Source organism: Mustela nigripes, chromosome 13 (genome assembly GCF_022355385.1).
Source record: "Mustela nigripes isolate SB6536 chromosome 13, MUSNIG.SB6536, whole genome shotgun sequence".
Classification (NCBI taxonomy): Eukaryota; Metazoa; Chordata; class Mammalia; order Carnivora; family Mustelidae; genus Mustela; species Mustela nigripes.
The window spans coordinates 126137203-126153127 of NC_081569.1; the positions used below are offsets into that span (position 1 = coordinate 126137203).

General features: G+C 39.7%; 1 protein-coding gene across 35 annotated transcripts in view; it reads right to left on the reverse strand.

Moving 5' to 3' along the window:
• Positions 1-15925, reverse strand: part of NRXN3 (neurexin 3) — a 1559048-nt gene that overhangs the window by 139067 nt on the left and 1404056 nt on the right. For all 35 annotated transcript variants that reach the window (XR_009399188.1, XR_009399187.1, XR_009399186.1 and 32 more), the window contains one exon: positions 11227-11534. Coding sequence is in view for 31 of the 35 variants with exons in the window: in XM_059373628.1 (XP_059229611.1) it covers positions 11227-11534 (308 nt within the window). In the remaining 4 variants the exon portion in view is untranslated. The remainder of the gene's footprint in view (positions 1-11226; positions 11535-15925) is intronic.

Consider the following 15925-nt stretch of genomic DNA (forward strand, 5'->3'; position numbering starts at 1 on the left):
TGCTCCACAAAGTGAGTCCACATACTACAACAGGACATCATCTGGGAGCTAGCTGGAAATGCGTCATCTTAGGTCCCACTCCAAAATGGAAATAGCATCTGTGACTTAAGAAGGTCACCCTAGTGATCTGGGTGTTTCGGAAGCACTATTCTAGCTAGCACATGCAAACCCATGAGCAGCCTCTCCCTCCCTCCCTTTCTAGCTTCACACTTACACCCCCTCACACGCAAACCCAGATGGAAGGAGAGATAGGAGAGGCTGCATTATGTACACAAGTCAGTCAAATTTCTATCAAGCAATTCTCTCAGTAACTGCTAGCCTCTACAGATATGGTGTGCATTGACTTTCCCAGCCCTCTCTCCCCCCCCGTATGATGAGAGAACCGAGGAGAACCTTACAGTCTCCATTTAGCTAACAGAACTAGCTCTCTAGACAACCCAAGGCATTAATTAGAAGGCTTCAAAAGGCAGGGCTGTCATAACAGCTTCAGTGTGTTTCTAATTTTTACAATCATTCAAACATGCACCAGAAAGGTATGAAAGCACATTCCACCCCTCCTGCCGCCTTGTCAGAAACGGAATGGAAATATCCAACGTGAAGCCTGGCTAGCAATGATTGCTACTTGAAGTCATTTCCTTGCCATATATAAATAGAAATAAAGGGATATATTTTAAAAAGAATAAAATAGAACCAATTCTTGAATCTCAGTTTAAACTAGAATCTTTTTTTTTTTTTTTTGAGACAATTCAAGAGACATTAAATAGTTTATTTTCTACACAGGGGTGGTCACTGCGGAACCCCTTCTGAACTTTCAGTGAAGAGGGAGGATATGAAAAGCATCATTATTTGTAGTTTTCATTCTATCAAAAATATTCTATTACTTTCTCTCAACCTTAGCTATCCAATCAGTGAAATGGGTAGAGAGTTCTTACAGTGATCTTATTAGAGTATTTCTCCTTATTTTTCTTCTCTCCTCAACTTTCCTTGTCCTTCCTTCTGCTCATTTATTCACCCATCAGCTGTCACTTTATGTGCAAGGCACTTTACTAGCTACTGTTGAGAAGACGTGCATCTACCCTTCCACTTGTTAGACACGGAAAGAGTGGAGACCTAAGGGTGCTAATTGCCGTGTCCTAGCCCAAATGGTTAATTAGTAACAGGAGAAAAAATAAAATGTAGATGCTAAGGAGGCCTGGATTAGAATCTCCATTAAAACAATATCAACAGCCTTTTATTAAGTGACACTAATTTAAGCCCTTGACTTCACTATCTTACCCCACCCATGAAGTTGGTGTTATAATCTCCATATTTCAAATGATGAAACTAAGTTCTGTGAAGCAACACAGTCAAAATCCCACAACTGGTAAATGAAGGTCTGCCTAGAGTCTTGGTCTTTTTTTTTTTTAAAGATTTTATTTATTTACTTGACAGAGAGAAATCACAAGTAGATGGAGAGGCAGGCAGAGAGACAGAGGAAGGGAAGCAGGCTCCCTGCTGAGCAGAGAGCCTGACGCGGGACTCAATCCCAGGATCCCGAGATCATGACCTGAGCCGAAGGCAGCGGCTCAACCCACTGAGCCACCCAGGCGCCCCTAGAGTCTTGGTCTTAATCACTCTCTATCCGTGACTGAAGTCTCCCAATGCCCGCTTCGATGCACTCTTTCCTTCCTACCAGTTCACCTCCTCACAGCTGTCTCTGTCTACCTTGAACATGAATAATATTGGCCCCTTTCTCTACCTCCTCCTCTACAGGTAAGCATTCATTCATTTTACACATTTTTCTTTTCTTCAACAAACATTACTAAGCCCCTCTTTGAGGCAGGCGCCGGTCCAGGCCCTCACTGTTGAGTGATGAACTACACAGAGATTGTTCTTGCTTTCACAGTTGTGGTCTCTCATAGTATCTTCCATCAGTGTTCTCTCAAAAGATTATGAAGACAGGTAACTATGGAGCCAGCTGAAGCATAGGGTCATGACCGGGAGTAAATGGGTTCGTCTAACATACGCAGCCATGAGAAAAAAATCAAAGAGGTAACAAAGCAGACAGAAGATTCCCACCAACCTACCCTCAAACATACGGCCTGGTAAATGAGCCTCAAGTTAATTCTCTATCCATACCAATGAATAGAAATAGTGGGTCATTAAAAATCATCTTTATTTGTCAATATTTAAAGATGGGTTTTAGGAGAATTAAGAATTAAGTAATTTGGAAAAGGAATAAGGAGAAGAAATTGGAGAGGGAAAGTGGGTGATATTACATTTCCACAAGTATCCTGGAAACTCTAAATGCTAGAAGCAACCCTTTTCAAATAAGCCCTAAACAAAGAGAATTTAAGACCAGAAGTGAACAGGACAATCTTGCCCATCAGACCCAAGGGGTTGTTTCTGGGACTCTTTATTCTTTTTTTTTGGTAAAGAGGGACTGAAGGAGAGGGAGAGAGAATCTTAAGTAGGTTCTGCCCTCAGCATAGAGCTCGACAAGGGGTTCAGTCTTGAACCCTGAGATCAGGACCTGAGCTGAAAACAAGTGTCAGACACATAACTGACTGAGCCACTCAGATGTCCCTGGGACTCTATTCTTCAGACAAAAAAAGAGAAGCTAAACCCCTGTTAATGACCATCACCACTGGTGAGCTTCATCCCTGGTCTGTGGGGTACAACGTGCTTGGTAGTAAGATCCAGCCTGTAAGTGTTAAGAAGTGTGTGTACTCCTAGAGAAGGTGCCAGTAGATGGGTGTGTTTTGACCACTACCAACTGAGGGTTTACTCTGTGCTTTGGAGCTCTGATACTATCTGAGACAAAGATCTCCCCACCCAGGAACTCACATACCACTAAGGAGAGGCAATAAACAGATAAATATGTAATACCATGTAAGGTAGAGCTAGCTGCCAAGGCAGACAATAATGTAGGAGGTGCTAGAGAGTGTTACTTTATAGGATGGTCAAGGAGGGCTTCTCAATAAGGGGCCACATGAGCGGAAACTTAGAGAATTTAAGGGAGTGAGTCTTGCAAATGGCTGGGAAGAACTGCTTTAGGCAGAGAAAACGACCGGTGAAAAGACACAGAGAGGCTTGGTATGCTGAAGCAGGGCTGGCACTAATCAGGCACTCATCTAAGGTGTAACATTTAAGGGAGTGCCCCCCTAAATCATTTATTCAACATACATAATATTTTATTGCAATATTTTAGAGTCAATATCAATGCAAAAAAATTTCCAGGATGAGGAAAGTAACATTTTAAATACAGACAGGATCCAATTCTGCAACTGTACAACACTTTCTCGCCTCTTCTTTATCTAGGAGAAGACCTTTATCAGGGAGAAGACCATATTTTCTGTCACACGCCTCCAGCTACACAGTTCTTCTAGATCTTCCTCGAAGATCAATGAGGAGATCCACACATCACAGAGGAAGGATTTTGGCTTCAGACTTGGCCAAGTAGTAGGTCGGGTGATTGGTAAAACCACCTGGAGCACTAGAAACATTGGGGACCTCCACAGTGAGTAGTCAAGAGCTGAACCCTACTTTTCCCCCAGCTGTTCAGTGGCTCAAAATAAGTGCCAGCACTTTATCTGTAGTTCTGGTAGACCCTTATCCTATAAATATTATAATCTAATCTAATTAGAGGGTCATCCTTACAATTTGTAGCAAGTTGCAGACTTAATCTTCATTTGCAGATGAGGACCTTCTCAGAAACCTTTAAAGGACTAATCTCAGCTTTGGGAAGTTCTGATTCCATCCACTAAAAGTATTAAAGAGGTGACCAAAACAAATGACACTATATTCTCTTCCCTGGCCTATTTGTACTACCAACATAGAGCTCTTTAGGAGGTAGGTAAACTCACCAAGCTCTCCCTCTCTCTCTTTTTTATTCCCATGAAAATAATGTAATTCCTGAGAGAAAATGTCACTGGAGTTTTACTAGTTAATGAAAAAATTAGCCCCCCCCCCCTGCCAAATTATTCTCTGAGAGGGGGAAAGAAAAAGTACCTGTATGAGAGTAAGGAGGAGACAGAAGATATTTCTTGGCTGGCAGCTAAAGTCTAATTAGACTGACAAATCTTCAGTGCCTTCCCCAGTTACGAGGCTTGGCAGGAAAGGAGCCAGCCCTGGAGCCGCACATTATGTAAGGCTGTTAATCAATATTAGTTGAGCCCTGATCCTAAAAATAAACTTCCCCTAGAGGCTCTGTTGTCTAGTGGTAAAAGTGAGGGCTTAGAAACTGTGTGGACTCCTTGTCTCACTTCTGTCAAGCTGGTGGCAGCAAGAAAAATGTGGAGGGGGCCCAGAGGGGTTCATTCCTTAAGTACAATCATTCTTGATACAACATGATCGACCTCCTGTTAAAGCATGGTTTTGGGGATGAGGTAGATAGATTTGTCTTATATCCCAATCCAAGACAGTTTGATTATTCAAAGAACCTTGAGAAAGTGTGGTACTCTAGCCAGTCCCACAAAGCCACCGATAACAAAGTGCTGTAAATGTGTGGGTCATGAGTTTCGTTGAAACAATATGACATTCCTGCTATTTGACCATTTCAATCTATAAAAATGGCAATTTCATACAGTTGACCCTAATAGAACGCTTTGTATGTAATAACCATTCAGGAAAGCCAAATCCTACTTCAGAAAATGAGAGAGTTTCCCACAGAAATCTCTTCTAATTGATGAGTTCAGGCCTCTGGTTCAGTCTGGGACCCTCACGGGGAAATCCTGGGTGATCACAGGGTTGTGCGGGTGTAGATAAAATGGTTCTTCGTGTATTTGGGAAAATTAAAGAGGGAGACTTTGTTTAAAATGGAAAAAGGAAGCAATGCCCTGTTACTCTTTGTCAACTGCAGAGCCAAGAGGAAGAAAGGGACCTTGTCAGTCTCTACGACAATAACTACTACTTTACTTTTCCAGCAGGAGGAAGAAAGGCTTTCTCCTCCCCCTGGTAACAAACAGCCCAGTCAAGGAGAGACTGCCACAACTTAGCCAATGAAAAGCCACCACACTTTGAACTCCCAGTTTACTTCAACACACCTACTGTTAAGAACACCCTTCCTAACTCCATCCTTTCCTCTATAAAAGAGATGTCCTCTCCTTTGTTCTCTAGACTTGCCTCTGGTTTTGCTGTAGCTCACTCCCAAACTAGAATTCTGTTACCTCCAAATTAACCCTTGTTTGCTCGTAAAATAATGGCTAGTTTTATTTTTAAGGTTCGTATTTATCCAGTCACACAGGAAGTCAAAGCTTTTTGAGGATCTGTGAATTCTAGGACAGCCTCTTGGTTTGAAATGGTTTCCTAGTGGCTGGGATTCAGTGAAAACTTAAGGGTAGGTCATGACCCAGGTTCTTTTTATGCACAGTTGTATTTATTACTCACAATCATGGAAAAGTAATTCATTTTGCAAAGAAAGAAACCAAGGCTTAGAGAAGCTAATTGACCTCCCCAGAGATACACAGCTAAGTAACTGGAAAAACCCAGAGTCCAGCCTAGGAATTCTAAGTTGAGAGGGTACCCTCTTCCCTCCCACACACCAGAACTCTACGTGGATTATGCTGTACGATGGATCACTTTTTAATCACAAGTGTTTTTCTTTGTTTTGCAATAATCAATCTCAAGTCTGAAGTGTTTTTCACTAGCCCAGTCTAAAACTGAAAGCAGACCAGAAGGAGGAATTTCCAGATAGGTATAGTTACAAAGCCTGGAAAAGTGGCTTGCTTCTGGAATTTTTGGAAGTCATTCACCTTCAACTGCCAAATTTATGAATCTGAGGTAAGACTGAACTCTCACGAAACTCTCAAGTCTTTCATTTCTACTGTTTATCAGGATAATTCCAATCTAGCCGAGCATTATGATTTTCTGGTAACAGCAGCTCTAGCCAATGTCAAGGTGACTTCACCAATGCCCAGCACAGAAAGTGGGTCACGATCAGTATCCTGCTAATAGCATATAAAGGATTTCAAATGGCGATTTGCTCAGAACACACTGAGTTCTTTCTTTACTGATAATCACTCAGTCTGGAGGCTTAAGGTAAGAGAGTACACATTATTTTAGGAACTCTTTTCCTCTTGGCCTTTTCCTACCTCACAGGAACATTTTGGTCTTGGTGACTGCAAATCACCAAAGACATTTACTTCCCACTTTTGCTTTCTCTCCTGAATGGGGATCAAGGAATTTGAACATCGACTGAATTGAGCTTTTCCATCACGATAGTAATCCCGATACTGAGGTCAGTTGTAATAGAAGTGCCTGCTTAATTGCTGGGCAATCCCTGGGAGTAAGATGAACAGGGGATCCAATGCAGTTCTCCTCTCTGAGTCTTCTCCCAACTGGGAGAGTCTGGGGCCAAGCCTTTCAGAATCTGGCTCTCTTGCTTCTCACAGATCTCCCCTATGTATTCTTTGTTCTAGTTGGACTTGGCCATCTCTCTAGGAAATTACCGTCCCTGACTTTGACAGTATCACTTCTGACATTTAGCCAACCTGAGATTTATTTCTCTTCCCCATGTATCCAATTATACTCAGTTTATAAGGCCCAGATCCATTCCCATCTCATTCATGAGATCCATCCAAAACCATCCCATACAACTCCCTCATTCGCCGCCCCCCCAACACCATTTGTAGGTCACTACCTCTTATTGATTGCTCATGTCAAGCTCCATGATGCAAGGATCCTGAATTCTTTTTCTTTCCAAACTTAAAAGCATGTGGATAGATAAATTTCATAACAGGACATATTCTCTGAGGCCCACAGAACTCCATATTGGTTTAAAAATGGAAGAAAAAATTAAAGATGGGAAGTGAGCTATCAGAGAAATCCATTCCTGAGAACTTAGAAACTTTTCATTTGCCATAACTGATTCCAGCTTCCAAATTCAATCCTGACCCTCCTTCAAATTTCTATCCCCCCAAAACCTCCCAGCCCCTGCTCTGTACTACAGATACTACTGTCAGTAGAAGCACCCCATTTTCTCGGGTAAATCCTTGCTTGAGAGGATACTGACTCACATACCAAATGTTGGGGATAAAATAAAATAATAAGATTAAAACATATTTAATCCTACTCCTCAAGATGCACCTGTTTTAAGCATTTTACATGTATTAACTCAGTTAACCTTATAGCAATCCCATGATATAAGCAGTACCCTAGTAGTACCCTTCCCTCCAATTTTACAAATTGGTAGACTTAGGTTAGTTACAAATTCTTGCTATCCTCCCATGAAGAAGTGAGGTTTGTGTTTCCTTTCTCTAAAACTTCAAAACCTGGAAAAACTTTCTCTAGGAGTTCTGAACCTCCATGAACTAGGAGCTACAGAGATAGGTACATGGATCCAGCTGAATCCAGTGTTTCTAGTTAACTCACCAAGACACAAGGTGTGTGAATAATCCAGACTTTCTGGACCACAGCAGCCACTGAGTGACCTCAGTCAAATCCCTGTGGGGCAGAAGAATTGCCTTGCTGAGCCCTGCCCAAATTTCTGAGCCACAGAATTGTGAGATCCAATGACACAGTTGTAATTTTAAGCCACTAAGTAATGGGGAATTTTTTTTTCATAACAATTGTTAGCTGGAACATATATGACTTCCTCAGAGTCTCTCAGCTAGCATGAAGAAGATCTAGGTTTTAACGCCAAGCAGCCCAACTCCAAGTATATGCATTCAATCACTGCTCTAGTCTTACCACTGAAGAAAAATTAAAATTGTCCAAAGTGTCCCTCATTCTGGAGGGAAAACCATCTGTACGCCATGCCACTTCTGGTTGTTAGATGATGATAAGGTATGCTATAAAGCTTATTTTGTTTTCAAATCTATTCAATAAATATTTATTGAGTACCTACCTTTACTTGAATACTACCACTCACCCACCTGCTTTCTCAATGTACTCACCTGTTTTCTCAATTTTTTTTTTTTTTAATATTCAGGGGAGGACCTAGACACACTCTTCTTCTTTTTTTTAAGAATTATTTATTTTAGAGGGAGAGTGTGCATAAGCAGGGAGGGGGAGGGGCATAGGGAAAGGAGAAAGGGGAAGCAGACTCCCCACTAAGAGGGGAGCAAGACACAGGGCTCCATTGCAGGACCCTGAGATTATGACATGAGCTAAACCCAAGAGTCAGATGCTTAAATGACTGAGCCACCCAGGTGCCCTTGGACACACACTTCTTAATATAGGGTAAACACCTGATGCTTGGGTACCATGGCTGTGAGTAATTTAACACAGTCCATGTGATCCACAAGAAGTACTGTAACAAACTGGAGTCTCAGAAAGATCAAAGTAGTGATTACTTACAGGAGGCTGGAGCATTGGAGAGCCATGTCAACTCAAAAACTATTAGTTTATGTTCACACACAGGTCAGAGGAGAACTGAAAACACTTTGCAGTTTTCCTTTGATCCGAAATCAACACAAACCAAAGTCAATCAGAAACGAACTACCAGATGTTTCCTTTTGTGCTTCAAGAAGAAACCAGTGGATTGTTGTATAACCAGATGGTTTTACACCAAGGTTTTTATGCCTATTTTATTTCTCCTGGAAGAGTCTACTAGGACAACCTGGTCTATCAAGCCTATCAAAGCAAAGGAATCACCTTTCAAAGCAAAGAGTGTCACTTGGAAAATGCTGTCAGATTTCACACATGATTGGCTGGGTAAATGTGAAATCCAGCCTTTCCCACTTCTTTTTTACAATTTTTTATGAGTCCACTTCACCTGAGAATGGTAGCTGGATTACAGGGGACAAATGAGAACTTCTGAGACTGACTTCCTCACCCAGTCATCAGAGCCTGAGAATTTTCCTAAATCTTGGGTCCCCAGTCCTAATATAGGCTTGATACAATCTGTACTTGAGATCAGAAAAGGGATGGAGACAAGGCAGGCTGCTGAGATTTTATGGAGCTCAGGGCAAAGTTCTATCTATCTATCTATCTATCTATCTATACATACTTTCAAGTTTTTGATTTTGTGGAGCCCAGGGCAAAGATTGATTGATTGATTCATTGATTGATTTATACTTTTAAGTTTTTATTTAGGCCCTAGTTAGTTAACATGCAGTGTAATATTAGTTTCAGGAGTAGAATTTAGTGATTCTTCACTTCTATATAATACCAGTGCTCATCAGAATATGTGCCAGGGCAAAGTTCTTATGGCTAGTTGGCAAGGACAAAAAAGTCCAAAATCCTTGGCATAAAGTAATTTCCTCTAGCTAATCTTTACAAAGAATATGGATCTTTTTGATCCCTCATCCCAATTTTGCTAGACTGTTGTCTTTTCTCTAAGAGTTTGCATTTACACATCCTTAAGAACAAGTATGGCACAGATTTATAACTTCTCTTTATAGCCATGGTAGAAGCAACACGAAAGATATGTAGATGAAATCCAGTTATCACTGGACTCAGGGAAAGAAACTCTAACAGGAGGCTGTTAGAGAGGGCATGCTCCAGCTGTCCACATCTTCCAAAATGACAACAGATTCTACGATGTCTGGAGTCATAATCACTTGCAAGACTTTTGTGCCTTGTACCTTGCTCTCCTGTGGAAGTTCTGGCTTTCTTAGTTCTTAGAAAGACTCATCCAGTGTTGGGTAAGCCTATTTGCATATTTGCTACAGGAGGAAAAGCCAAAAACCGGTAATTGTCATGGCTTAGTCCCTGAATCCCTATGTAACATTAAATCCTCCTGAGGTCAGTAGAAATTTGGCCTCGAAAAAGACTACAGGACCAGCCACTCCTATGAAGAAAAAGCCATTTGTTCCTCTGCTTCCCATAGAGTTAGCAGAACATATTGCGACAGAAACAGAACACGTCTGCCAGGACCTGGGCAGACAGAACTATCCTTTCACCAACCTTAAACAGATCCGCTCTTGAGCTATAGAGAGTCATAATAGAAATATATATTGCCTTTTATCTTCTTTTCCGTGAGTAGAGTGAAGTGTCAGGAGTTATTGCTTTAATATCAGTAGAGAAGAAGCTATTTCTTTTTTGAGCATGTACGTAGGTATACACGTAACAGCGCATACAACTATATGACTGTTATGCTAACCCGGTTCTTAGTAGCCTTTCTAAAACACATAAAATTGGCCTGATAACATCATCAGTGCATACAGCCTCAAATTGTTCCCGTGGAATCGCGTAAGGAGCTGTCAGGGCAACTTCTGCTCAAAGTAAAGGGAAAAGGAAGACAACATTTTTACCTCTACTTAGCTCCCATAAACTTAATGCAGAAGAATGAGAACACATAGGGGTCTTAATTGATTATTGACTTTACGTTTACAATGCCCACTGAAATCAATGGGAGGGTGATGTCAAAGACTCAACTGAGTCCCTGGAGAGGGACTTAGTTTTCTTAAAACTAAGAAACAGAAGGGACAAGTACTGATCTACAGAATCTTCTATAAACACTAACTAGGCTCGGGGTAATTTCCCCACAAGCAATTGGAATGTCTTATTTTATGCCACAGCATTTAAGGCTAATAACTCGATTAACCTCCCATCCCCTACTAACCAGATTTATGAAATGCCAAGGGAGTCAGCAAAGCATTAAGTCTTAGCTTGGGTATAATTACTTTTAAGTGAAAAAAACCAAACCATTACCACAAAACTAAGGACTTGCTACATAGCTAAACTCAGACCTTCATAATTTCTAATGCAATATAGGACCTCAGTCAAATATAAAAGAAATGAAATAGACAAAAAATAACAAGTGATTGATCAACAATAATAAAACAAGACTGCATTTTATAAGCATTAGTTGAACCTCTAGATTCAATTGCGCCTTTTTTAATGCTGCCCATTGGCCTCAAAACGGAACAATTCACATTTCAGCAAAGTCACTGCGAGGTTGTGAATAGAGCTGAACTACAATATAGTCTCTCCTATGATAACAAATTTTCCTTTGCCCCCTTTCCCTTTTTACTATTGAAAAAAAAGAAAGTAATGAAATGAAAAGGAGGAGTATTTCATACTGAAAGTGTTAGCCATTGCTCATTTTGAATAACAGCTTTACTGTTTCAGCCATAAATATGATAGGAATAATAACCCATGAGTGCACGCAAAACTTTTATAACTTCTTGAGTGGTGAATTTGTCTTTCTCTACTCTAAGATCTTATTGCTATGAGCATCAGTAGGCATCCTTCCTACAAACATAGTAATTCAGACTCTTGAGCAACATAGCAACACTGACCTTATAGTAATGTTTCAAAGACAAAAAAGCAGAATCAATTAGGAATTGGCGAAAGGCTTACCTGAATGCTTGCTGTAGAGCGATTTTTGCGGGTTGTGGTAGTAGCCATTGTAGTGGTGGTTTCCATGACAGTGGTAGACATTTCTGGTGGCATGGAGGTTGTCTGTGTTGTTCCCAAGATTGACGGGACTTCTCCCACCAGCCGGACACTTCCATTGATTTTAATATTGGGGTTGTTCTCAGCTGCCATGTTCAGTACTTTCAAACCATCATAATAGAGCCCAGAGAGCTGGCCTTGGAAGAGACGTCCTTTGTCTTTTCCACCGATGGCTATTTGCGCCTGGGTGTTGAAGATGGTTAACTGCCGGCCTAGTGGGTTGGGTGGAGGAAACATTATTATTCCCATATGTTATCTTTCTTTGCCTTACCTGGTCTGAATGGACCAGGCATCAAAACAGGCTTCCTTGAGCAAATGAAGGGGAGAAAACTGGATAACAAAAATTCAATAGACATTAGCAAGTAACATTCCACTATGTTTTATCTCTTCCACTGTCTAGCTTAATATCCTAGATAAGCTGAATAATTGAGTCTCTATTTCATTATTGTGAGGAAAGAGAAATCTTGGTCCAATGATCTGCAGGTACTTCAGTCTTCTTGGATATGCAGTTGTGGATGACAGAAGGAACCCCTAAATCAGATAATGACCGCAATAAAGCCTAAATACCTACTGTACTAATTTTCAGCCTACAAAGGCACATAATGGCCATTAAATAGAATTTTATATGGCAAACAAATACTTGGTAAGGTAACTCAGAGTATTAAACTTTAAAAATAGGTCTGATAATTAACTTAAATTAAATGAAATTCCAATTAAAAGACCTGGATTCATCACATCTGTGTAGAAATGAAGTTTACCCACCAAATACCTCCTTTCCTAGAAATCTTTGTAATGCATAAATTCTATCTATACTTGTTTAATAAACATCATGACAGATAATTTCCTACCTCTTTTAGTGTGGGGGAGGGATGAGATGATGGCCATACAACTATATCTCTCCCTAAAACATGGGAAATAAACAAGCACTAATAATCTTTCTGGGGTGGCGGAAAGAAAAAAACAATGTCATTCCAAATCAGGGAATTTTAAAAAAGGAGATGGGTTTTCATGAAAAAGCAACACATAAAATTCCTTAAAACAATAGGCATGTTAATGTGTTGAAAACTATCAGTAGTTAACTTATTTGGAGTCCCCATTTGGGGAACCATTTGTGTGTCTGTGAATAGAAAACTATCAGAATGAAATCATGACAGAACAGAGTTTAGAATAGTGCAACTCAATTTATCTTCCTCCCAACTACCCCTACTTAAAAAAGCTTCTCTTAAGTGCTAGATCTTTCCCAGAAAAACCCGAACAGCTTTCTAAGGCTAAGACATTCTATGCTATTATTTCTTCAGATTATTTCCTTCTGGTTTTCCATATGGAGATGGGGGAGAAACTTATTAATGGAATTAAATATATCCTTTTTGAATTTTTCTTCACTTAAGTCAGTAATCAAACAATATGCCACGCATTTTTAATTTAATCACTTGAATTATTTTAGCAATAAATGGCTGCCATGTTTTGTTACTCCAGCCTGCTTATTAAAAGGTAGTCTATTTTTAAAAGGTTAAGGTTTTTTGCCCCCACAATCTCCAATATGAATAGAGGCATACAGTGATGTTTGGGCTCTTAACCTCTACCACCATTACAGGTCTTTAAATCTCTACAATGATTAGCTATCCTTGAGTTTCCAGTGTATAATGTGGAATGCCTTCTGAATGTACATTAATAGGTGAAATGGAAGAATCAGAGAAGGGAAATGTATCTGCTCAGAAAGAATTCTTTATACAAGAGTCAGTTCTGCTTATGGGGTAAGTCTTAAGGGCATATTAGTCAAGAATGATGTATGAATAATACGTTTTTGGAAGCTTCAAACACTGTAGTATGGAGAACCGGCCAAAGAGAGTTTTGTTATAATGAAAATGATCTGCACTCTATAAAAATATTTGGAGCATGGAAATGGAATCTGTTGGATTTGATAACAGAATTGTCCAGCTCCTAAGGGAACAATCAAAATAGATCTAATAGATTTCCATTATTTTCTCAACAATTCCTTCACTGCCCTGAACATATGCATCATCGCCAGTCTGTTGGCCTCTCATTTCTCACATAAGATGCAGCAAAATGTTCAATGCACAATAACACTGGATAATGGCCTGGAGCTCAACACTCTTTACTTCTATTTCTTTGACAACCATTTTTTTTTTTTTTTTTTCCTAGGGGGACTAAGTTTACTGCAAAAGAAATGTCATGATAGAAGGAGAGAATAATACACCCTCAACCTTGCACAGACTTCTGCAGGCCACTTAAATAAAGAAGGAGCTTCCTAGAAGGGTATCTCTAGGACTCAGTCCAGCAGCTTATACCTAATAGCCCCAATGTCAAGCTATCCCTTCTGTTCACATAACTGTTGGCCAACCATAATATTTATTCATCTCCTTTTTGGTATATGCTCTAGCACTGATGATCAGTGAATGGGGATAGCTAGTTGTAGGTAAGATATTTTATATTTCTCATATTTCTGAAAGTACTTCACATCTGTAATGGTCTTCATCTTATTTTCCTAGTGATATTATTCTGCCAGTTATTACAAATAAAAAAGTGAATCAGGGAGAATTGAAATGCTAAGTTTGAATTACACTGGCTAGAAATGATGGATCTCCTTCATTCCAGGTGCCACAGTGCACTGCATAAAATGGTCTTTGCTTGTTCAAGACTACCCCAAGCATGGAGAAGGGCAAGACATGTTTCCTGGGCTGCAGGACAAAGCCACTGCTCCACGCCTGATTATTGCTGCATTCCAAGAGAGATCTAATGATTTCTTGAGAACAAGAAACTGGTGGGGTGAAACAGGGAAGGAAGTTGTCTATGCTTCAATTTTCCATGATGCTATAGGAAGTGTATGGCGATTTGTTTGCTTCTCTGTTTCAAGGTCTATTTGTGGCTAGATCTATTTTTCTTCTATTTCAGGAATCTTTCCTAGCCCTCTGTACCTTGGATTAGGTAGCTTAAGAGTAAAGCTGGCAGCCACTAAAGTAATAGTGGGAAACTCTATTTCTATTTTTTTTTTTTTTCTGTTTCTAGTGGGAAACTGAGAAACTTTCTCAGTCTCTGCCAGCTCTTCCTCTGATCAATTTAGCTCTATCAGAGAAGCAGGAGTAAATGAATAACTGAGAACTGGTCATCACTACCCTTTCCCTCTGAAGGGTTATAATAAGGGACAGACTGGAGTAAGTTTTATCATTTGCCCAAGATTTCTCAAAATCAATGTCAGACCTCATTATTGTCATGCATTATGATCAATCTTTTTTTATAATAAGCAACTATGATATCTATATCAATATCCCAATCTAAGAATCGTTCTATCATCCATAATGCTTGATTTGGTTATACTAGGAGAGGGTCTGTAGCAGGCTACTTTCTGTTTCGTTTTGGGTGCCCACCTTCTTGGAAGTCATTACTTTTACTTCATTTGGATATCAGGTTCAGACACTGCTTAAATTAAATCTTTGCACGTCTCCAGTCAGTGTTGCACAAAGACTAATTAATTAAACCTCAGAACACCCTTGGGGAATAGGCAGTATTATTTCTCCTCTCCTCCGATGGGAAATCTGAGATATAAAGAGGTTAAGTGGATTGTCTAAGGTCAGAAAGCATCAGTCAATAGTAGACAGAGCCAGAAAACAGACTCAGAATGCTGTGACCCAGATCTCTTCTCCAACGACAAAAATAACTCCAAGGAGGCATTCCAAGTGCTTCCTGATATGTCTGCCTATTCATCCTTCCATCTTTACCCTTTTTTAACTTGTCTTTACAAGGTCTTTTGGTATCTATTTTCTACTCCTTTTGAGGGGAAGGTTTGCTAGACAGAGGAAGGGGTAAAGCAATAGAATGAATAGATGTTACTCACCAAAGTATTTCTTTTTTTAAGTAACTTAAGTTACAGTAATGCAGAAGAGAGAACCTCCAAGTTTGGAAATAACAATTTTCAATATTATACGCATACATAAATACATACATATCTTGTTAAGAAACTAGCAAGCCACCCTCCATACCCCCCGACCCACCCCTCCCCCTCGATTTGTTGTCTACTTGAAAGCGTCCTTCTATATGGAAGCCAATTGATAACAGTGCTATCAGAAGGAAAACTAAAAGCCTACTCATAACTTTATAATGGTTGATACAAATGAAAACGCCTGGCATGCTCTTAAACTTAGACTTCAAAAAGGCGATGGAGTAAAAGAAAATATTATTAACATAAAATTGAAAGAAAAAAAATTCTCTCAGACACATGAGAGTCAGACATGCATCTAGTTTTCTTCTCCTTTTTAAAAAGTGAGGCAATCATAGTCTTTAGTGTTAAAGGGACTTTATGAGCTGGTGATTACTGAACAAAATTATTTGCTTTTTAGAGTTATTCTTAATTTATTTTTAATTAGACCACATACGTTAAAAACAGGGCAAACAGTTAAGACTCAGTGAGGATTTTCCGTGTTTAAGGGTCTAAATGTTGTTACCCAACTTAAAACTGTAATTAAGTTTGCTTAAGTTGCATATTAATATATTCAATTAGTTTTTATGTATAACTCAGTCAAATCTCTACGAATTTTAGGAACTCGCTGAATGTCTTGAGACAAGAGTAGCTTGTACTGGCTCAGGA